Below are 24908 nucleotides of genomic sequence, written 5' to 3' on the forward strand. Positions count from 1 at the left end.
AGTATGCAGGTTTATTAGGAAATCGACAAGAAAATTCCCCTCTACTTTAAAAAACATAAATTATATGAGCTTAATTTACTTTATCCTGACAAGTTTTTTATTTCAAGTTTGGTCACTACCTATTTTCTGTGTTGTACTGTATACCCTCTTTTCTATGGTTACTATTCTCAAACTAAGACTGGGGATCTTCTACAACACTGTAAGAAGCAGCCACGCCATGGTGAATATCATCTGATAGTTCCTGATAATTATTTTAAATGGATACTCAACATATGCCTTCTTTGATGCTTTTGTCTTTCAAGAAACTTAACATGACCACATTTTAGAGGAGCCAGAATGGTAGAGAGAGGTAGGAACAAGTATCAGATTGAAATCTATGAATAACTTTCAACTCTAACACTCAGAAATTATAACTTTAAAAGGATCACTAATTTGGTGTGTCTAAACTGCCCTTCAATGAGCAGCTACATGTCTCTGTATTAAAACCTTTTCCTATTACTTGTTCAATGTAACAAGTTATATAAGCAGAGAGAAAAAACAGCCACTGAAAATAAGGGAGTAAGAGAATCAATTATACTGAATCTTGTTAAATCCCTTCCCTCCCCCCAAACAGAAAAGCTGAAGGTGATAAAACGCTCAGAGAATTGCCAGGCATCTTCGTAACATTACCTATTAATCTTCACAACACTCACGAAGCAGATGTCAAGTACCTCTAGTTTTACAGATGAAAGAACCATAAGACTAAGCGATTTTCCCCAAGGTCATACACAAAGTTAGAGATCAAATTAAACTAAACTCTAGGACTTTGTACTCTTCATCATTTCTAATCAAAGAAACTGTTAGATCAAAATATGCTACAATTACCTCTCCCTAAATGCTATACTCTGTACATGCGCTGTTACAATAAGGTAGCCACTAGCCACATGTGGCTATTAAGCACTTGAAATGCAGCTAGTCCAAGTGGAGGTATGCCATAACTGTAAAACACAAACTGGATTTTGAAAATATGAAAGGAATAATATGAAACGTCTCAATTATTTTACACAAATTACACGTTGCATGGTATTTTGGATATACTGGATTAAGTTAAATTCACTGGTCCATACTTCTTTCCAAAGACTTCCCATGAAATAGATGTCATCATAAGATCCAAATCAAAAAGCAATTATTTTCTCAGAATTTGCTGTATTCTACATACATTATGTAACACAATGTAGTAACCATATCTAAAGGGTGATAAGTGTTTAGAGAGATACAGCATATATGTAAGTAGGCTGATAAATGTTTAGAGAGATACAGCAGATATGTAAGTAACAAATACACAAAAAAGAATGTTTCTATCTCATTACAAGCATATGTGATTTTGAGTAAGTCACAGTGTGGACAAAGTATGACTTTCCATTAGAATCATATGCTATTTCCTTAGGTGGAAGTGAAAATATTCCTACCCCTAATGTATGCACAAGGATATCAAAGTCACCAGAGGACAACCATAAGGCACTACAAATTTCGAAAAAAAAACAACCTGGCTAATGTCAATATATACTTATTTTTTAAAAGTCACACATCACAATATTCTTCTAATACAGCCTCAGCACTTAATCTGATTTTGACTAAAGTGCCAAAAGATATGAGGTAGGAGGAAACATCAATTTAAAAAATAAGGATAACTTCAGAAAGTCTGGCAATTCCACCAAAGGTTGAATGTAAGTTTCCATATGATCTAGCAATTCTATTCCTAGGTATATAGCCAAAAGAAATAAAACATACGTCCACACAAAAATGTTCCTAGTAGTATTATGTAAAATAGCTAAAAAAGTGGAAACAATGAAAATGTTCATTAACTGAAGAACGGATAAATAAAATGTGGTATATCCAGGAGCTGGAGGATCATTCGGCCATAAGGATCATTCGGCCATGAAACACTGATACATTCTTGTTACAACATGGATAAACCTTGAAAACATTACACTATGTGAAAGAAGCCAGTTACAAAAGAGCACAAATTGTACAATTCCATTTATATGGAATGTCCAGGATAGGCAAATCTAAGAAGACAAAAACTGGTTGCCTGGGGCTGGGGTAGTTGGGAATTGGAGAGTGACTGTTAATGAGTACAGGTTTCTTTTTGGGGCGGTGAAAATGTTCTAAGATTGACTGTGGTGATGGTTGCAAAACCACGAATACACTAAAAGCCACTTTAAGTGGGTGAATTGTATGGCATGCGAATTACATCTCAATGAAGCTGCTAGAAAAATGAAGCCAGAAATGTAGAGGAAAAAAGGGTTATAGGGATCTGTCAAGCACCTAATTGCTATTTTTCTGGATTCTGTAATTTTGTGGTACTTACCAGTTTTTAAGTTTCATCATTTGTGATTTTTTCTCATTCTAAGTATTCATATTAGTAAAAAACATTTTCACCACATTCTTTCATAAACAAGTAAATTTACTGAAAAATCATTGTTATTTAAGAAGCTCATTTTTATGGCATGCGAATTATCTCAATAAAGATGTGACATCTTTGCATTAAAAAAACGGATCACAATGGTAATATGTTAACCTTAAAAGAACCATAGAATTAACAGCTCTGGACACTTAGTAGTCCCTCAAATTATGAAACCCACTAAAACGCATAAACTACTTTAAAGATAATATTAACAGCTTTGTAAAAAGCCCAAAAAATATCTCAGTCAAGCAAACTCTCAAGTTCAGAAATGCCATGGGAAGTTGAAGATTTCATTATGAAAACGTACCGAGGAACAACATAAAAAATACTGCGTGACCACTTTCCCTAAAAGCTAAACTCGTGATTAAGATGCAGAAGGGAAGTATTAAATCTATTTATCTGAACTCTTAAAGCTGAAGGGAAGAAGTCTTCTATCGAAAATCTCAGTGGGGTGTGTGGGTACGCGTGTGTGCATGTGTGTATTTAACCCATACACCTTATGTAGACAATCTCGGGAGCAGCTGTATCTAAGACAATGAAGCTTTTTTTCTCCTTTTTAGATAATCAAACGTGATGGTGCCATTCCCTAGCCCACCCCATCCCCCACTACCACCACCAGCAGGTGGAGGGAAAGGATACTGTAGACTAGAGGATGACAGCTTTGTATAACCCTTTGGACTTTATATGTAAGAATGCAGCTGGTGGTCTCCTCTCAGGAGGGGGTAAAGAGATTTGTGGACAAGCTGAAATAAGGGGTATCCTTTGCCTGGAAGAGGGCACACCGTGAGCCACATCTTGAATCAGCTATATCCAGAGTAAAACACAGGCCGCTGGAAGGCACTGTTAGCATCACCAGGATGGCCTCTCACGCCGGGGGTGTTTTTTTCAACGGAGAAGTTGTCCTGTAGTTTGGATATTGGGGGGAGGCAGGGGTAAAGCGGGAGTCGGGAAGACCAGAAAAAATGCCTTTAAGTGGAGACGCCTCGGGCCTCGCTGAGGAAGTTCAGAGCCCCACTCGGTAGCCACACGCTCACCCTCCCATCCCCACCGCCCTCCTTCCCGCGGCGCCAGACGTCGGTGCCCGAGCGAGAGCCGGAATCTCCGCCACTGCCGGGGAGGGGGCCGCGGCCCGGCCGGGGCAGCACCGGCCGCACACGCACGCCTCCTCCGCACGCGCCGCGCCCGGTCTCCCCGCCGCGCGGCCCGGCCCCTCGCACCCGCGCCGAGCCGGCTCCGCCGGGCAGGCCTAGGCCGCGCCGGCCGTACCCGGGCACCTCGCTCCCCGGCGGAGGCGGAGCAGGCCCGACATAAACTTCCCGGCGCGCTAGCAGAGGCGTCACGGACGGGCCGGCCCCTAGCGCCATTCCCCGAGGCCCGGAGGCGGCTCCCGCCCCTACTCCCCACACTCGGGGTCCCAGCGGAGACCCGCCCCAGGCCCACAGCCCCCACTCCTCCCGCGTCGTCCCCGAGTTTACCTCCAAGTCGCGGCCTTTGTTCTTGAAATTCTTGAGCCGTTGGTTGTCCAGTTTCTCGTTGTCCGCCATGGCCGGGCCGGTGACTCCTTCCCCCGCCCGGGCCCCGCGGGATCCGCCCCAACCACCGCGCCGCACCGACACTCCCAGGAACCGGGCCGCCGCCTGAGCTGCTGTGCCCGCCGAGCCGCCGCTTCCTTCCTCCTCTCACCTGCCTCCGCCGCGGCCTTCTCTCCCCGCCCGCCCCCCCGCCCTAACCCCAGCGCGACTGCAGCTCCGGCAAAGACAACTGTGGGGCCGGGCGGCGGCAACGGCGGCGGAATGTGCTGCCGGCTGAGGGGGGAGGCAGCCTCGATCTGAGGGCCCCGGCGCTGCGACCACGCCCATCACCTCCAGCCTAGCTCGCCCATTGGCCAACCAGGCTCCGGTGCGTTCGACCAATCAGAAGGGGCGATGGAGAGCCGGGGCGGAAAGAGCGAACTGAAAGGGGAAGCGAACGACGCTGGGAGGAGCCGGCTCCGGGCCGGGAGGGGTGCGGCGGGGGCAGGCGGGGAAGGACCATGTGCCTTCGGAGACGGGTTGGAAGCAACAGAGAAGTAGACTTCAGGGGAAACCAGCAAGGGGAAGGAGAGGCCCGGGAACGCAGCAGGGCGAGTTGTTTTGCGCCACTCGTCTGGGAAGCCCTAGATGCCAGGGGTTCAGGGTCGAGGCTGCGTTAAAGTAACGTTCTTTTCTCCCCGGGCGCGCCCTGTCTTCCTGGGCATTCCTTGCGCTCTCCGTTCGCTTTGCAGAGAGATCTGAGCTTCGCTCTCTCCCGGGTCGGACACTCGCAGCTCCGTTCCCGGGCTGGGGCTCCCTGCCGTCCAGGGCCGGGTCTGGGGGCCAGGACCTGCTGGGATGACGTGAGTTGAGGAGGCTCAGCGGAAAACGACAGGAAAGGTGGGTGGAAAAGGAAAGGGCCCATTAGACGAATCTGATTCATCTTCTGTGACTAAGCACCCGCAACAGGTAGGAATTTAGGCAGAGCTGGTGATCCTGGGACAATAGCACTTCCTAGGTAATTCGTCTTAGAAAGTTAAAGAAGCTGCTTGACCACAAAGTATGAACTTCTAGAGGGCGGGGCCCGTGGCAACTGACAGGGAATATTGTCTGTTGAGAAAGGAAATGAGTTCCAAGGATACCAAGGACAACATTACCAGAGGCAGAAATGACACGAGATGCAAAACAACGTATTCAAAAATTTCACAAAACAGAAATGGAAAATTATTTTAAAATATATTGAAATATCAACGAATAACACCTCAAATGTACAGGGATATGTAAAGCAGCAACTCGGGTCGGAAGCAAGGAATCGAGGAGTTGGGTGGGGAGAAGAGACCCTGATACAAACTCCTTCAGAATCGTTGACTCTCGGTCCTTTCTAGTATATTTTTTGAGTAGAACAACGTGCAGATAAGTGTTTAAAATGCAGATCTTCCTTAAGGAAACACTTTTAAAGGCAACAGAGGGGAATTTTTTTTTTTAAGTTAAAATGGAAGAAGTTAGTGGGTTTAACAGATATGAACAACTGAGTTTCCTTTGGGGGAGAGGCAATGAGAAGAGCCGGAGTACTTTAGGAATCACTTTGGAGAGGATATTGTAGTGGGTGAAAGGAAGGTAAAAACTTAGGAAGCAGAGTAGTACCTTTAAAGTCGTCAGTACTTTATATACCATCAACTGGGCTATGGACAACAGAAGCTGTGCCTAGAAATAACTCACACTGAAGGTTAACTTGAATATAAATTTAGAACAGATCTTAAATACAAATGATGATGTTCATTATAAACTGTTATTCTTCAAAGACTCATTTAACTGAAGTAACATTGTATTTGCATACCAGAGCACTGATGTTTTTCAAAATGAGTTTAGGATAAGAAAATTCACTTGAAAACCTGGAGTATGTATGTATTTTGCGCCATCATGGATTTTATCATAAGCAGAGTTCAAGAAAACAAATTACCAGCGAATTCCCACCCTATGAGTAAAAGTTATCTTGTCAACATATCAAGATGAACATTTTGTACTTCTTGGAATACATTTCATGGTAGCTTTCATGATGAAGTTTATAGACGTGTCTGTTATATGTCTTCATGTCTCCAGCTACAACTGAGTGTCTCTGATGATTAAACAACAACCTGAGTTTTCTGTCTGCAGAAGACTCCTAAAAAAGGGTTGTGATTAGTTACCAACTGAGAAAGATGCAATACAAATAGGAAATAACTGCAATTTATAATTTTGTTTATCTAAAATCTGTCTTCCTCCCTAGACAGTAAGCTCTCTAAAGTCAAGAACCATAGTTGTTTGTTCACTACTGTATACCCAGCACCTAATAGTACTTGGCACATAAGTACTCAGGAACTATTTGTCAAATGCAAGAACATATGCCCCTAAAGCAGGAGTCAGGAAAACCAGAAAAAATGCCTTTAAGTATTACAGAAATGCCGCAGGCCTCCACTTAAATTGAAAAGCAAGCTAACCCCTCTTGATAAAAATGTGGGTTAAGATCAAGAAGCAGCTTCTCTGCTCCTTCTGGAATCTCCGCCTGGTTCAGCCTGCTGCCTCCACTCCTGCCTCCACCATGTCCATCAGGGTGATCCAGAAGTCCTACAAGGTGTCCACCTTTGGCCCGCAGGCTTTCAGCAGCCGCCCCTACACAAGTGGGCCCAGTGCCTGCACCAGCTCCTCGAGCTTCTCCCTAGTGGGGAACAGCAGCTTCTGGGGTGGCCTGGGCAGAGGCTATGGTGGGGCCAGCAGTATGCAAGGCATCACCACCATCACAGTCAACCAGAGCCTGCTGAACCCCCTTAACCTGGAGGTGGACTCCAACATCCAGGCTGTGTACACCCAAGAGAAGGAGCAGATCAAGACCCTCAACAAGTTTGCCTCCTTCACAGACAAGGCACGGTTCCTGGAGCAGCAGAACAAGGTGCTGGAGACCAAGTGGAGCCTTCTGCATCAGCACAAGATGGCTGGGAGCAACATGGACAACATGTTCGGGAGCTATATCAACAACCTTAGGCGGCAGCTGGAGCCAGGAGAAGCTGAAGCTGGAAGCGGAGCTTGGCAACATGCAGGGGCTGGTGGAGGACTTCAGGAACAAGTATGAGGATGAGATCAATAAGCGTACAGAGATGGAGAATTAATTTGTCCTCATCAAGAAGGATGTGGATGAAACTTACATGAACAACGTAGAGCTGGAGTCTCACCTGGAAGGGCCAACTGTATGAAGTGGAGATCCGAGAGCTGCAGTCCCAGATCTCCAACATGTCCGTGGTGCTGTCCATGGACAGCAGCCACTCCTGGACATGGACAGCATCATCGCTGAGGTCAAGAGGCAGTACAAGGAGGTCGCCAACCGCAGCTGGGCTGAGGCTGAGAGCACGTACCAGATCAAGTAAGTGGAGCTGCAGACGCTGGCTAGGAAGCACAGGGATGACCTGCGGCATACAAAGACTCAGATCTCCAAGATGAACCGGAACATCAGCCAGCTCCAGGCTGAGATTGAGGGCCTCAAAGGGTAGGGGGCTTCCCTGGAGGCTGCTGTTGCAGATGCTGAGCAGCGTGGGGAGCTGGCCGTTAAGGATGCCAATGCCAAGCTGTCCAAGCTGGAGGCCACTCTGCAGCGTGTGAGTACCAGGAGCTGAAGAATGTCAAGCTGGCCCTGGAAATGGAGATCGCCACCTACAGAAAGCTGCGGGAGGGCTAGGAGAGCCAGCTGAAGTCTGGGATGCAGAACATGAGTATCCATACGAAGACCACCAGCGGCTATGCAGGTGATCTGAGCTCGGCCTATGTGGGCCTCACAAATCGTGACCTCAGCTATGGCCTGGGCTCCAGCTTTGGCTCTGGCACAGGCTCCAGCTCCTTCAGCTGCACCAGCTCCACCAGGGCCGTGGTTGTGAAGAAGATCGAGACCCGCGACGGGAAGCTGGTGCCTGAGTCCTCCGACTTCCTGCCCAAGTGAACAACTGCGGCAGCCCCTCCTAGTCTGCCCCTCCTGTGGCTGCCACAGACTCCAGGAGGGAGGCTGCTGTGTGGGGAAGCACAGAGAACAGGAGACCCCCCTGAGGCTCAACCCACCCGCGGTGGAGTTTACTGTCTGGGGACCCCCCCTTGCCCATGCTTCCAGCTACAAAACAATTTTTTTTTGGTCCAAAATTAAACCTCAGCTAGCTCCACCACAAAAAAAAAATTGTGGATTGAGTCGTTATTGCTTCTAGTTTACTGAGTTCCTTCTACTTATATAAATTCTTGATTTGGTATCAAGCTCATTCTGGGGTGAAAGTTTAGGGAATAAATCAGACATACATTTCAGGGCAAAACCCCTTATGTATTTAAAAGTAGTTGTGACACACTTTGTTAAACAGTTATCCTTAATTATAATTTTTAGTCTATTGGCTTAAATTTATTACTTGAAATTGTCACTACTCGTTTGCCAAGTTTACATGTTTAGTGTCTGTACGTACAGTTCTTCCCAGATAGAAGATACGTAATTTATCAAATGGGCAAAGAAGTCCTTCAGGGAGTTGGTAATAGCTCTACATGCTGATTGGTAATTGAATTAGCAAGATGTGGTAGATCTAACTGATTAGGAGGTTTCAATTTAACTTGCTCAACTAAGGAAGTAAAATGCAGAATTATTAACCATTTCAATATTATCTTAATTTGGGATGTGATAATTAATTACCACAAACTGAGTGGCTTAAACAACAAACATTTATTTCTCACAGTTAGGGAGGACGTGAAGTCCATTATTAAGACTGATCTGGTATTTGGTGAGAACTTGCTTCCTGGTTTGGAGATGGCTATCTACTTATTGTATCCTTGTATATTGGATAGTAGCCAGGGAGCAAGCTCTCATTTCTCTTATACGGGCACTAATCTCACTCATGAGGGCTTCACCATCATGACCTAATTACTTCCCTCAAACCTCACCCTTAACGCCATCACATTGGGGGTTAAGATTTCAACATAAATTTTGGGGGAACACAAACATTTAGTACATAACTAACACAGACTATTTAACAAAGATGCTTTTTTATGTATGTGAAGTATAGTTGTTATAACAAAACACCAGAAAACCTATTCTGTATCTGAGACCTGTTTTGCAATAGGCTATTTGGTGTTAGGTAATGATCTTCTGACTTGTAATTACTCTTGGTATTGGGAAAGTCTAAAATATTATAGAGATACTTGCTTTCAGTGTGTCATGAAATTCTCTTTGAGTCACTTTCTGAATAAAGAAACTCTGTTCTGCAACAGACATTTGTGAAAGGATTTGTGAAGACTTACACAGGATTTTGGTTGATTAAATGCAATCTCAAAAATAATTTAACTTGTTAAGCAGTTTAGACTCTTCTCATGATATATGCATTAAACTGAAGATTATAGAATCTTTCTTTGTAATATGAATCCTATGGTTTCTGTTACTGTTTGGGGGAATACCTTAGATTATGTTTGATTTCCGGAGCAAAAGCCTGGGTAGTGTTGGCTGAAAAAATAAGGAATTTCTTTCTTTTTTTTTTTTTTTTTTTTTTTTGAGACAGGGTTTCACTCTATTTCCCAGGCTAGAGTGCAGTGGTGCGATCTCGGCTCACTGCAACCTCTGCCTCCTGGGTTCAAGCAATTCTCCTGCCTTAGTCTCCCACGTAGCTGCAATTACAGGCACTCACCACCACACCCGGCTAATTTTTGTATTTTTAGTAGAGACGGGGTTTTACCATGTTGGTCAGGCTGGTCTTGAACTCCTGACCTTGTGATCCACCCACCTCGGCCTCCCAAAGTGCTAGGATTACAGGCATGGTACTGCGCCCGGCCTCAGGAATTTTATATGTTGCTAAACCTTACTAAAATATAATTGTTTTTGTTACAGTTGGACTGCTGCTTTTTTGAGAGAAAAATATTAAGCCTTTGGTAATACACCTTTATTATCTCTGGAAAACAAAGTTGCTCAGGTAGTAGGGACTTCATTCATTCATTTTCATTGCCAGACTTTTCTGACTTATAATTTGGGGAGCCTGCAGAAACAACTGTTACCAAATACTGGGCACCTACCATATTCTAGGTCTAGGTGTTTTATCTATGCAAAGTGTTTTCTTTTAAAATTCTTGTTATTTCTATTTCTGCTATTATAGGCAGATAATTTTGACTGAAGCCCCTGGTAAAAGGTGATAAATTAAAAGGCTAGCCATTGATGTTATTATTATTATTATTTTTGAGACAGAGTCTCACTCTGTTGCCCAGGCTGGAGTGCAGTGGGGTGATCTCCGCTTACTGCAACCTCCACCTCCCAAGTTCAGGCGATTCTCCTGCCTCAGCCTCCCAAGTAGCTGGAATTACAGGCGCCTGCCACCATGCCTGGCTAACTTTTTTGTATTTTTAGTGGAGACATGGTTTCACCATGTTGGCCAGCTTGGTTTCAAACTCCTGACCTCAAGTGACCCACCTGCCTTGGCCTCCCAAAGTGCTAGGATTACAGGCGTGAGCTGCTGCGCCTGACCATTGATGTTAATTTGATTGAGAGGGATGAATCTAGTTTTTCTTTAGGTTTTTTTTTTTTAAACTTAGTTTTAACTATTTAATTGGAGAAAAACAGAATTATAGGCCCAGCCTCCAGGCCCAATAGTTCTCATTTCAGACAAGCTCCCTACCCCTATCTTTTTTTGTTGTTTAAACTTTTTATTTTAAACTAATTACAGATTCACAGGAGTTCCAAAAAAAGGTACAAGGAGATCCCATATGCCCTCTACTGAGTCTCTCCCAATGGTATCATCTCGTATAACTGTAGTACATTATCAAAACAAGGAAATTGATATTGATATAATCCACAGAGGTTATTCAGAGGGGAGGCAAGACATTAGAATGTAAAGAATATATTAAAGTATGAGGCAATATCCATATATTGGAACCTTTTATAATCTTATATTTTACAGGAAAAAATTCTGTAATGACAGTGATGACAGTTGTTACCAAATATGGAGCACCTACTGTATTCTAGGTTTAGGCATTTTATTATCGTTATTTGTATTTATTTTGCATTTCTGCTATTATAGGCAAGTAATAGTTAATGAGCACTTTTGTGGCAGTCAGTCTTTTTTTTTTTTTTTTAGAGATGGAGTTTCGCTCTGTTGCCCAGGCTGGAGTGCAGTGGCGCGATCTCGGCTCACTGCAACTTCCGCCTCCTGGGTTCAAGTGATTCTCCTCCTGCCTCAGCCTCCCGAGTAAGCGCGAGCTGCCACACCCAGCTAATTTTTGTATTTTAGTAGAGACGGGGTTTCACCATGTTGGCCAGGCTGGTCTCAAACTCCTGACTTCAAGTGATCCGCCTGCCTCGGCCTCCCAAAGTTTTGGGATTACAGGTGTGGGCCACCGCGCCCGGGCTGGCAGGCATAAAAAGCACCTGTAATCCCAGCTACTCCGGAGGCTGAGGCAGAAGGAGAATCACTTGAACCCAAGAGGGGGAGGTTGCAGTGAGCCGAGATCACGCCACTGCACTCCAGCCTGGGCAACAGAGCGAGACTCTGTCTCAAAAAAAAAAAAGACTGCCACGTAAGTGCTCATAACTATTACCTGCCTATAATAGCAGAAATACAAAAGAAATACAAATAATAATAAAAAATACTTTATATAATGTATGTATGCAATATATGTATGTTAACTCATTGAATTCTCAACACCACCCTATGAGTTAAGTATACTCACGTTACAGATGAGAAAATTGAAGAACAAAGAAGTTTAGTAATTTGCCCAAGATCACACAGTAGCTGGCATTTGAACTGGGCATGACACCAGAGCTGGCACTCCTAATTACCATGGAGGTACATAAACTTCACTGTGCATAGCAACCTTTAAAGATAGACATTTCCATTTCCTGTATGAGGAACCTGAGGTTCAAAGAAGCGAAGTAATTTGCTCAAGACCCTACACAACTAACAGGTGCTAGTGTGTCTGGAATTGGTGGGTTCTTGGTCTCACTGACTTCAAGAATGAAGCCGCGGACCCTCGCGGTGAGTGTTACAGTTCTTAAAGGCGGCGTGTCTGGAGTTTGTTCCTTTTGATGTTCGGATGTGTTCGGCGTTTCTTCTTTCTGGTGGGTTCGTGGTCTCGCTGGCTCAGGAGCGAAGCTGCAGACCTTCAAGGTGACTGTTACACCTCTTAAGGTGGCGCGTCTGGAGTTGTTCCTTCCTCCCGGTGGGTTCGTGGTCTCGCTGGCTTCAGGAGTGAAGCTGCAGACCTTTGAGGTGAGTGTTACAGCTCATAAAGGCACTGTGGACCCAGAGAGTGAGCAGCAGCAAGATTTATTGCAAAGAGAGAAAGAACTAAGCTTCCACAGTGTGGAAAAGGACCTGAGTGGGTTGCCACTGCTGGCTCGGACAGCCTGCTTTTTTATTCTCTTATCTGGCCCCACCCACATCCTGCTGATTGGTAGAGCCCAGTGGTCTGTTTTGACAGGGCACTGATTGGTGCGTTTACAATCCCTGAGCTAGACACAAAGGTTCTCCACACCCCCACCAGATTAGCTAGGTACAGAGTGTGGACACAAAGGTTCTCCAAGTCCCCACCACAGTAGCTAGATACATAGTGTCAATTGGTGCATTCACAAACCCTGAGCTAGACACAGGGTGCTGATTGGTGTGTTTACAAACCTTGAGCTAGATACAGAGTGCCGATTGGTGTATTTACAATCCCTGAGCTAGACATAAAGGTTCTCCACGTCCCCACCAGACTCAGGAGCCCACCTGGCTTCACCCAGTGGATCCCGCACCCAGGCTGCAGGTGGAGATACCTGCCAGTCCTGCGCCCTGTGCCCACACTCCTCAGCCCTTGGGTGGTCGATGGGACTGGGCGCAGTGGAGCAGTGGGCAGAGCTTGTCAGGGAGGCTCCAGCTGCACAGGAGCCCACTACGGAGCCGGGGGTGGCGGGGGGAGGCTCAGCCATGGTGGGCTGCAGGTCCCGAGCCCTGCCCCGCGGGAAGGCAGCTAAGGCCCGGGAGAAATTGAGCACAGCAGCTGCTGGCCCAGGTGCTAAGCCCCTCACTGCCCGGGGCGGTGGGGCCGGCCGGCCGCTCCGAGTGCGGGGTCTGCGGAGCCCACGCACACCCAGAACTCGCGCTGGCCCGCAAGCACCGCACGCAGCCCCGGTTCCCGCCCGCGCCTCTCCCTCCACACCTCTCTGCAAGCTGAGGGAGCTGGCTCTGGCCTTGGCCAGCCCAGAAAGGGGCTCCCACAGTGCAGCGGCGGGTTGAAGGGCTCCTCAAGTGCCGCCAAAGTGGGAGCCCAGGCAGAGGAGGCGCTGAGAGCGAGCGAGGGCTGTGAGGACTGCCAGCACGCTGTCACCTCTCACTAGAACCCTAGTTGGAGTCCAGCCCTGCCTAGCTGTAAACCCTTGCGATTTCTAGTTGACCATTCTAGATAGACCCTGGCCTATCACACTGATCTCAGCTGGATCTCTGAAGAGGTCTGGTTCTGAAATGCCCAAGGGAATGGTTTGCAACCTTCAGAATGCATTAGAATCACCTGGAAGGTTAAAACCTAGATTGGTGGCCTGTATCCTCAGGGTTCTGTTTCAGTAAATTTGGGACAGCCTTTGAAGATGTGAATTTCTAACAAGAGCTCAGGGGATGCTAATGATGTTTCAGTTCCTAGAATACACTTTGACAACTACTAAATCTGGCCCAACAGAGCTCATTATAAGGTAGTTTCAGCATTAAGATAAGAACAGAGTTAAAATAAGGGTTAATTAGGCATCATAGTAATAGATCATATATCATGCAACACTTCAAAATACCGCATGTTGGCTGGGCATGGTGGTTCACAACTGTAATCCCAGCACTTTGGGAAGCTGAGGCAAGTGGGTCGCTTGGGCCCAGGAGTTTGAGACCAGCCTGGGCAACATGGTGAAACCCTGTCTCTACAAAAAAAAAAGGAAAGAAAAAAAAAGAAAAAATTAGCCGGGTATGGTGGCATGGTGGCATGCACCTGTAGTCCTAGTTACTCGGGAGGGTGAGGTGGGAGGATCACTTGGGCCTGGGAAGTTGAGGCTGCAGTGAGCCATGATCGCACCACTGCACTCCAGCCTGGGTGACAGGAGTGAGACCCTGCATCAAAAAAAAAAAAAAAAAAAAAAAAAGTAATGAGTGTGTAAATTCATTGTTATAGATTTCTTACTTGAAAAAACGTACCAAATAATTAGTGTTTCAAGGACAGCATTTAACAAACCAGTAATACCCAGTTCCATACTACTTTCTGAATAGATGTATGTACTACTTTCCTGGGTTTCTCTCTGCTTCTAGTTTTCCTCTTGAGTTTTCTCAAATGCTATTTTCTTTATGGCATTCTTCACCAAGACTGGCTCCATTGAGCATGCAAAGTCTATTCTGAGTTTTTTGGTGTTAGCTTAAATCACATATGCTCTGCCACTGCCTTCCCTAGCTCCTTGAAGGAACAAGCCTGTCCTCATTCTTGTATCAATTCTCAAAGAGGCAGATTGTCTCCAATAACTATTCTTCCTCTGTTTCTGAATTTTAGCCCATTTGCCAGATACTCTGTTTCCCTTCTACTAGTCTCCTTCTCAGGAGTCTCCCACTGGAGGTCCAGTCAGGAGGATTGGAGTTTCCTGCCCCATCTGGACTGACCTTTTGGAACTATCTCTGACACCAACAAACAAAACGGAACTACTGGGTTAGCTTCTCTGTTTTTAGTCACCCTGTTCAGGGGGATTCCTTTACAATCAAAACAAGGAAAAAAAGAAAACTGTTCATTTTTAATCCTTTTTTAATTTCTGCTAATGGTGCTACACAGTTACTTGAGCTGAAAACATTAAGTAACTTTGATTTTTCATCCTTTTCTTTTGCATCCCACACTCAATCAATGCCAAATTGTAATGATTAAGTATCTTCACATAGTCTCTCACATTTGCCTACTTTTCATTCCCATTGCCTCTGCCCTGTTCAAGACTTGTAAGAATTGTTTCATATTCACGATATTTCAGAGTTGGGAGAAAGTATAAATATTACCTAGATCAACCATCCATTTTGTGCTTGAATTTTCACTTCAACATTCCCATCAGGTGGTTTTTCCAACCTCAATACTTCTTGAGTCATAGCCCATTAGCCTTCAGAGGATACCGTTAGAACGTTTTTCTTGTAAGACACATGTGCATCTAATCATTTAAAACAAAAAGTAATTGTAATATTTAGATATTTAGAGTAAAAGCAGTTAAATATCTATGGAAATAACAAAGGGCAAATGAATTAAATAGAGCTCTTTTTTGTATTTGTGAAAATGATGTAATTCTATCTTCAGTAATACCACACACCTGAATTACAGGTTCTGTTTCGAAATGTGAGAATAATTAGAGTGCTAATCAGACTGGTGAAAATTAATTCTCATGAATATAAGTGTCTTTAATAATTTTAATGAAGACAGACTAATGTCCTAAAACAGATGACTGCCTTGGATAATCTCATATAAGTAGGATTCTGATGTGTTTATTAGTTGTTTTTCTTTATTACTGAGCATAGATTATATGTGATATATGGTACCATGTATACACACGATTATAATTGTGTAACATGAATTAAAAGATAGTGTAAGATTGAAAACTTCTAAGGCATGGGATTTAGTCTTGAAATACACACCTCATAGGATTTATCAGATTTCTATTTATAGTCTGTCACCATGTTATACAAAACCCTGAAGTCTCTTGGAGAACTTCTCAAATAGAATTTCAACAGATTCTCCAGATGCCTATGAAGTCAAGGGTTTATAGTTCCTGGTGTGCCATTTATGCTTAGTTACCACTGGTTACCTTATGATGGACTTCAGACGAAATCTTTAACAACAAATCTTTTAATGTTTTTCTTCCTGCTTTCCCACAGTGTTGAATCCTGGAAACCCTTGTCTTTCACCTACATGCTTATCCCAACACTTTCATTAGGGCCTGTTAAAGGTTGCTGTTCATATAACTAATGAGAATAAGAGCCTGGTAAGTGTTAGATCATCTTTAGAGCCCATTAGATATTAGAATGTCTTGTGTCCTTGCTTTTTGGCTACAAACCTAAGATCTGCCTAATCAAACTTGATGTTCTACATGGCAGAACATAGCTACCATACTGATCCCAAATTAGTCTTCCCAGGTTTTTAGTTCTACTTATAAATAGAAGCATCAGAGGAAACGTTTAACTTGTAGACAGATCAAGTCAATTAACAACTAGTAACACTACTATTTGGTTAAGTCAAGGATATCATAGAGCCATTTAGAGCAGTAGAAAAATATCAGTACCCAAGTGACCTAGAAGAGCTATTCAATTTCTAGAGATAAGAAATACCTGTTGTTTTATATTTATCTTCTTACTTTTTTCTTATGCTTCTACTTGTGACATGAAAAGAGGAAAAAATTACCCTGCATTTATTGTTGAGATAGTCATTGGAATGGAAAACTCTTTAAGAGTAGTTAAATTTTGCCACAGAAGTCTTTAGTAATACCACACACCAGGATTATAGGCCCTGTTTTGAAATGTGAGCAGAGCCATATGTCTCTGTCTCCTCATTGGATTTCAGTCAGTCCTCTTGGAGGCACTCTTGTGACATGTGAAGTGATCCAAAGGGTACTCTGGCAAATCGTTGATCTTGGCACCCTTAAAATGCTAACTCCTTTTAGGGATAATTTAAATACAATTTGTGTTGATTTTATTACTCAAGATAATAACAAGGAAGGAAAGGGAAGGATAAACCACATGTGTGTTTCTACCCACCACTCATATACAACCCCTTACTGTAGTGTATATCTTAGTATATACTGAGTGTAATTTATAGTGTAATATATAGTACAGCATATATCTAAGGGTATAGTGTTGTGTATAGTCAGGCCTGGCTTTATGTACATGTGACTCATACAGCCAAACAGAGCTCCATGCCTGGCTTAAAACTCTGCTGTCACTGTCTTAGAAATTCTGTTTTTAAATTTGTGGCTCAACATTTTCATTTTGCACTGGTCCTTACGAATATGTAGTCTGCCATATTTAGTGTAGCATATACATAGTATCATGTATCAGTGTACCTATAGTGTAGCATATGTATCTTGTACTCCTTACCTACCCACAATTCTTTTTTCGCATGCATTCCTTCAGTTTTTTTTCTTAAAACTGTCTATATAATATTTCCAGTTTAAATGTAAACAAGTGATATGGTTTTGCTCTGTGTCGCCACCCAAATCTCATCTTGCAGCTCCCATAATTTCCACGTGTTGTGGGAGGGACCCAGTGGGAGATGATTGAATCATGGGGGCGGGTCTTTCCCTTGCTGTTCTCATGATAGTGAATGGATCTCATGAGATCTGGTGGTTTAAAAAATGAGTTTCTCTGCACAAGCTCTCTCTTTGCCTGCTGCCACCCACGTAAGATGTGACTTGCTCCTCCTTGCCTTCTGCCATAATTGTGAGGCCTCCTCAGCCATGTGAAACTGTAAGTCCAATAAACCTCTTTTTATTTTATTTTTTTGTAAATTGTCCGGTCTCAGTTACGTCTTTATCAGCAGCATGAAAACAGACTAATATAACAAGTAAGGTAAATGTAAATAGAATCATACATACTACATATGCCATTCTGAAACCTGTTTTTTTCATTTAACACATTAGGGACATTGCTTCCTGTTAATTTATCTCATACTTTGTGATTTCTGAAGAATATTGTCTGGTATAGATAAACCATAATTTATTTAATCAGTTTCCTACTGATGGACATATGTTGTTTCCTGTTCTTTGCTGTGACAAAGAGTGAACATATTTGAATATACTTGTTTGTGCATTTGCCCTATTATTTCCTTAGAATAAGTTTCTAGAAGTAGAATTGCTGAGTCAAAGGGTAAGAACATTTTATGAACATTTTAAAATGTGATAATACTTTTGGGTTGCTCCTCAGAATGATTATACCAGATTATACCAATCTAAATCCCACCAGTAGTGTACAAGCATGTTTGTTGCCCCACATGCTAACTGAGCATAATAACTCAATTTCATCTCTGCTAATCTGATAGTCCCTGCAATTTTTAATGGTCTTGGCTTGTGTTATTAGCTCACTGGGATATCACTGACTCTGCTAATATGGAATGGCAGTGTATTAAATTAAACATCATTGTACCTATCAAAGTGAGTACCTTTTAGGTAGTAATTTTGGATTGGCCTTTTTAGCCAAATATGAGGTACTCTAAGCTGCCAACTTTTCTTTTAAGCTAATAAGGTTTTTACTTTCCAGTGTACCATTTAGGGATCCTGTAAGTGCTCAAAGAGATCTTCAGGACACTGACCTTACTTTCTGCTCTTAATCCCTGACTATTTAAAAAAATTGTTTTAAAACAAGTTCAGACTTTCAAAAAAGTTGTAAAAGAATAGTACAAAGAATTCCCATATACCTTTCTTCCAAGTTCCCCAAATGTTAACATTTTACACATTTACTCTTGCATCCTCACTCTTTCTCTGAACTCTCAGAGTTGAGTTGCAGACATGATGTTTTTACCCCAGATGCTTCAAGTTCATTCTCTTCCATAATCACAGTCTAATTATCTAAATCACGAAAATTGACATGAAATTCTTATCTACAGACATTATTTAAATTTCATCAATTTTCCCAAAAATATTCTTTATAGAAAAAGAAGAAAAAAAAATTTCGAGTTCAGGATTCAAACCAATATCACACATTACATTTAGTTGTCATGAATATCTCCTTTCTTTTTTTGATCATATTTTTTTTCCAGACAAATCCCAGGATCATATAGATAAATACTTTTTGGCAACCTAAATACTAAAAATATCGTTGGTTAGTTTTTTTGTATCTATATGTTCTAAAGCAGAGAAAAATTGCTTAAAAAGGAAAAGACAAGGCCGGGCGCGGTGGCTCACGCCTGTAATCCCAGCACTTTGGGAGGCCAAGGTGGGTGGATCACTTGAGGCCAGGAGTTCGAGACCAGCCTGGCCAACATGGAGAAACCCCGTCTCTACTAAAAATACAAAAATTAGCCGGGCGTAGTGGCGTGCTTCTGTAATCACAGCTACTCGGGAGGCTGAGAAAGGAGAATTGCTTGAACCCGGGAGGCGGAGGTTGCAGTGAGCTGAGATCACGCCACTGAACTCCAGCCTGGGTGACAGAGTAAGACTCTGTCTCAAAAAAATAGAGGAAATGACGAGATCCAACAGGTTAGAGAAGTGGTGTATTCCAACCATAGATAATAGAAATTTGCAGCATTGAATCATAAGTTGTAAAAAATTAAAATTTCAGAAAACTTTAACAATACTCTGAACTTTAAGAAAAGATTTTCCAGAGACTTTCTAAATGGATTGTTTGCCACCATTGCTAATAGTATCAGATGTTGAGAAGTTTTATTTGATTACATGCAAATAAAGTTACCTCTAAGTCCCTAGAAAGCCTAGAGAAAAGGGAAAATTGAACAGATATAATGAGAAATACCTCTTCCCACTCAACATTGGAGATGAACGGCATTTGTGTTCTTAATAAGATAACACTAAACAGCTTTCCTTTCTCTCGAATCTTTTGTTAAAGACCAAAATAACAAGTAGATCCAAAATGGTGGCATAGCAGCAAGCTGGCTTCACTCTCCCCCACAGAAAACTAAAAACAAATATACAGCACCAACATTATCACTAGCAATATCCCAGAACTCAAATATGAAGATGAGACAGTTCCTGTGCCCACAGAAAAGTGAAAAAACTCTGAGAAGACAGAGAATAGAACTTCCATATCCATGCTGTCCCTCCCCACATTTGGCCCAGCAATAAGGGTGCGAAAATTCTTCCCCGACACAGTTTCTACACTGGAAAAAGTGAGACTGAAGTGGACAACCAGCTTCCTCATCAATTTGGGTTCCCTGGCAGGAGACTTGTGCCTGCTTTAACCACAGGGCACATTGTGAGTGCCTAAAGGGAGAAATATCCCTGAGAATAGGCAGAGACAAAGGGAGGAGGCAGTACTACCATGCATCCCTGAAAACTCTGCTGTGTAACTCAGCTAAAGGGGACACCAGATGAGAATGATTGCTCAACAGCAACATGCTGTAGGAGATTTGTTCCACAGGTCCCCTGGGCACAAACCACTAGCCAGCCTTCCATACTGCCAAAATATCTTCTTTAGGACTTCCCCAGTTTGGGAAGGGCAGTGCTATGATTGTTTACTACAACTGAGGTGAAGCTGGGCTTAAGGAGCCACATAGAACTGAAAAGGAGGCAGCAACCTAGTGGTTAAGAACCTCTGAGCAAATATATCTAATAAAAACCAAAATAAGCTAGTCAAAGAAGAGTGGAATAAATAATCTTTCAATTCAAAGACACAGATGTACATCCACAAGAAACAACAGCAAATGGGGAAAGATGATCTCCCCAAATGGACAAAGCAAGGAACCAGTAACTGACCCCAGTGAGATGGTAATATGTGAACTCTCTGACCAATAATTTAAAATAGCAGTTTTAAGGAACTCAGTGATTTCCAAGATAACACAGAAAAGCAGTTCAGAAATTTATCAAAGAAATTTAACAAGGAGATTGAAATAATAAAAAAAATCAAACGGAAGTCTTGGAACTCAGAAATACATTTGCTGAACTGAAAAATTCATTAGAAGCTCTCAACAGCCAAATGGATCAAGCAGAGGAAAAAAATCAGTGCTCTCAAAGACAAGCTATTTGAAAATACACAATGAAAGGAGAAAAAAGGGAAACCAACAAAGATCATCTACAAGATATAGAAAATTGCCTCAGAAGACCAAATCTAAGAATTATTGGTGTTCAAGAGGGAGTTGAGCAACAGCATGGGGTAGAAAGCTTATTCAAAGAAATAAAAAAATGAAACTTTCCAAAACTTGAGAAAGATATAAATATTCAGGTACAGGAAGGTCAGAGAACACCAAACAGATTTGATTAAAATAAAACTACCCCAAGGCATATAATAACACTCAAAGGACAAGGACAAAGGAAAAATGCTGAAAGTGGCAAGAGAAAATAAGCAGGTAACATATAAAGGAGCTCCAGTTTATCTGGCAACAGACTTCTCAATGAAAACCACATAGGCTAGGAGGGAGTGGAATAACATTTTTAAAGTGAGGGAGTTTTTTTTTAAACTGCCATCCAAGGATACTGTCTCCAGCAAATTTATCCTTCAACCATGAAGGAGACAAAAGTCTTTCCCAGACAAACAAAAGCTGAGAGAATTCACCACCATCAGATTTACCTTACAAGACATATGAAAGGGAGCTCTTCAATCTGAAACAAAAAACACTAATGTACAAAACAAAAAGAAAAGAAAACTAAAAAAAAATTGAAACTATAAAACCCACTGGTGAATCTAAGTACATGAACAAACTCAGAATACTCTCATACTGTAATTGTGGGATGCATTCTACTCATAATTCTAGTATGAAGCCCAAAAGACAAATCTGTCAAAAACAATAATAGCTACAGTAACCTGTCAAGAGGTAGATAATTTAAAACACATAAATTGAGACAACTAAAAGTCAAGAGGGGGAGGGGGATGGAGTTAATATGTAAAATATATTTTTTTAAATTATTTTCTTTGTTTTTATTCTATATTTTGTGATCTAAGATAAGTTGCCATCTCTATAAAATAATTTCTTATGTCTGCAAGATGCTTTTTATAATCCTCAAGGTAACCACAATACAAAAACCTATAATAGATACACTAAAAATAAAAAACAATGAATTAAAAATACTACCAGCAAAAATCACTTAGCCATGAAAGAAGACAGCAAGAAAGGAAGTAAGAGGAGAGAAGGTACAAAACCACCAGAAAATAAGAAACAAAATAGCATTAGTAAGTCTTTGCTTACCGATAATAACACTGAATATAAATGGACTCAATTCTCTGATTAAAAGGCATAGGGTGGCTGAATGGATAAAGAACCAAGACTTGGCTACATGCTACCTACAAGAAACCAATTTTGCCTATAAAGATGCACATAGACTGAAAGTGAAGAGGTGGAAAAAGAGATTCTATGCAACTGGAAACAAAAAAAGAACAGGAGTAGCTATACTTATATCAGATAAAACAGACTACAAATCAAAGACTGTAAGAAGAAACAAAGCAGGTCACTATATAATAATAAAGGAGTCAAATCGGCAAGAGGATTTAACAATTATAAATATCTATGCACCCCAAACAGGAGATCCCAAGTATATAAAACAAACATTAATATATCTAAAGGGAGGGATAGATCACAATACAATAATAGTGGGGACTTTAATACTCTACTGTGAGTAATGAACAGATTATCTAGACAGAAAATCAACAAAGAAACATTGGAGTTAAACTACACACTAGACCTAATAGGCCTAACTTATTTACCAAATATTTTACCCAACTGCTGCAGAATACATATTCTGTTTATCAGCCCATGGAACAGTCTCCAGAACAGACCACATCTTAGGCCACAAAACAAGTCTGAACAAATTTTAAACAGTAGAAATCATATCAAGTATCTTTCCTGGCCAGGTGAGGTGACTCATCCCTACAATCCCAATACTTTGGGAACCTGAGATGGGAGGATCACTTGAGCCTAGGGGTTTCAGAGCAGCCTGGGCAACACAGTGAGACTCCATCTCTACAATAAATAAACAAAATTAGCCAGGCATGATGGCACCTACCTGTAGTCCCAGCTACTTGAGAGGCTGAAGTGGGAGGATCACTTGAGCCTGGGAGCTTCAGGCAGCAGTGAGCTATGATCATACCCCTGCACTCCAGCCTGGGCAACAGAGCAAGACCCTGTCTCTAAAAAAATAAATATATAAAAATAATTTTAAAAATTACCTTTTTCTGATCACAGTGGAATAAAACTACAAATCAATAATAAGAGAAACCTCAAAAACTTCACAATCAAGTGGAAATTAAACAACATGCTCCTGAATGACAAATGGATCAACGAATAAATTAAGAAGGAAATTAAAATTTTTTTGAAGTTAATGAAAAGGAGAATACAGTACACCAAAATCTGTGGGATAAAACAAAGCAGTACTAAGAGGGAAGTTTATAGCAATAAACACCTATGTCAAAACAGTAGAACAACCTCAAATAAACAACTTAATGATGGATCTCAAGGAACTAGACTAGCAAAAACAAAAACAAATCAAAATTAGTAGAAGGAAGGAAATAATAAAGATTAGAGCAGAAATAAATGAAATTGAAACTAAAAAAATTATGGAAGATCAATGAAACAAAAAGGATTTTTTTTGAAAAGATAAAATCACCAAACCATTAGCTAGACTAAAAAGAAATAAGAGTGAAGAGCTAAATAAATAATCAGAAACAACTGAGACTACAGAAATGCAAAGGATCATTAGAGATTATTATGAACGACTGTATGCCAATAAATTTGAAAACCTAGAAGAAACGGATACATTCCCGGATACAGCAACCTACCAAGATTTGAACCATGAAAAAATAGAAAACCTCAACAAACCGTTAATGAGTAATGAGAACAAAGCTGTAATAAAAAGTGTACCATCAAAGAAATGCCTAGGACCTCATAGCTTCACTATTGAATTCTACTAAACATTTAAAGAAGAACTAATACCAATTCTACTCAAACTCTTCAACAAAAATGGAAGACAAGGCAATACTTCCAAACTCATTCTATGAGGCCAGCATTACCCTGATACCAAATAGAGAAGGACACAACAAAAAGAAAACTACAGGCCAATATCCCTTATGAAAATCGACGCAGGAAAAAAAGTCCTCAAGAAAGTACTAGCAAGTTCTCTTTCCCATCTTGCAAGATGGTGGGTGAAAAATTTGAGAAGCTGGATACTAAGTAGAAGAAACCTGAAGCCAAGAAGGCTGTTGCTAATGGCAAGGTGAAAAAGGGTAACAAAAAGGCCAAAAAGGGGAAGCCTCATTGCAGCTGAAGTCCTGTCTTCATCAGAGGCATTGGCAGATATTCCCAATCTGCTATGTATTGTGGAAAGGTTATATACAAGAGGAAGTATTCAGCCGGTAAATCAAAGATTGAAAAGAGAAAGGAGAAGGTTTTTGCAACTGGTTTCATACAAAAGCAGTTGGTGGTGACAAAGTTGAAGGTACTCAGGTGGTTACACTTTGCAAAATGCATAGCTATTATCCTACTGAAGATGTGCCCTGAAAGCTGTTGAGCCACAGCCAAAAATCTTTCAGTCAGCACAGAGAAAACTGCGAGGCAGCATCACTCCCAGGACCATTCTGTCCATCCCCCCTGGGCACCACAGAGGCAAGAGGGTGGTTTTCGTGAAGCAGCTGGGCAGTGGCTTCTCACTTGTGACTGGATCTCTGGTTCTCAATTGAGTTCTTCTATGAAGAATACACAAGAAATTTGTCATTGCCACCTCCACAAAAATTGTTATCAGCAATGTGAAAATCCTAAAACATCTTACTCATACTTACTTCAAGAAGAAGAAGCTGTGGAAGCCCAGACACTTGGAAGGTGAGATCATCAACAAAGGAAAAAGAAAAGGAGATTACAGAGCAGTGCAAGGTTGATCAGAAAGCTGTGGACTTGCAAATTTTACTAAAAATCAAAGCGATTCCTCAGCTCCAGGGCTACCTATGATCTGTGTTTTCCCAGATAAGTGAAATTGATTCTCAAAAATTGGTGTTCTAAATATCTTAAGAAGAATCTAATTAATTTTTTGATGTGTTGTTGAATTTGGCTTTCTAGTTTTTTTAAATGTATCTGTAAATACACTAAAAAAATCAACAACACATCAAAAAGATAATTCATCATTATCAAGTGAGATTCATCCCATGGATGCATGGATGGTTCAATATACACAAATCAATAAATGTGACATGTCACATTAACAGAACCAAGAACAAAAACCATATGATTATTTTAATAAATGCTGAAAAAATATTTGATAAAATTCAATATTCCTTTATGACAAAAGCCTTCACAAACTGGGCATA

General features: G+C 41.7%; 1 protein-coding gene and 2 pseudogenes across 1 annotated transcript in view; 2 read left to right on the forward strand and 1 right to left on the reverse strand.

Moving 5' to 3' along the window:
* The window catches only part of KPNA4 (karyopherin subunit alpha 4), a 65214-nt gene extending 60937 nt beyond the window's left edge, over positions 1–4277 (reverse strand). Inside the window, exon 1 of the mRNA XM_002814246.6 lies at positions 3922–4277. Coding sequence (XP_002814292.1) covers positions 3922–3990 — 69 coding nt within the window. The 5' untranslated portion in view covers positions 3991–4277. The remainder of the gene's footprint in view (positions 1–3921) is intronic.
* Positions 4278–6448: 2171 nt separating this feature from the next.
* On the forward strand, positions 6449–9220 carry LOC129058381 (keratin, type II cytoskeletal 8-like; annotated as a pseudogene).
* Positions 9221–23746: 14526 nt separating this feature from the next.
* On the forward strand, positions 23747–24603 carry LOC112132739 (large ribosomal subunit protein eL6-like; annotated as a pseudogene).
* Positions 24604–24908: the final 305 nt, after the last annotated feature.

The sequence above is a fragment of the Pongo abelii genome, chromosome 2 (genome assembly GCF_028885655.2).
Source record: "Pongo abelii isolate AG06213 chromosome 2, NHGRI_mPonAbe1-v2.0_pri, whole genome shotgun sequence".
NCBI classification, from domain to species: Eukaryota; Metazoa; Chordata; class Mammalia; order Primates; family Hominidae; genus Pongo; species Pongo abelii.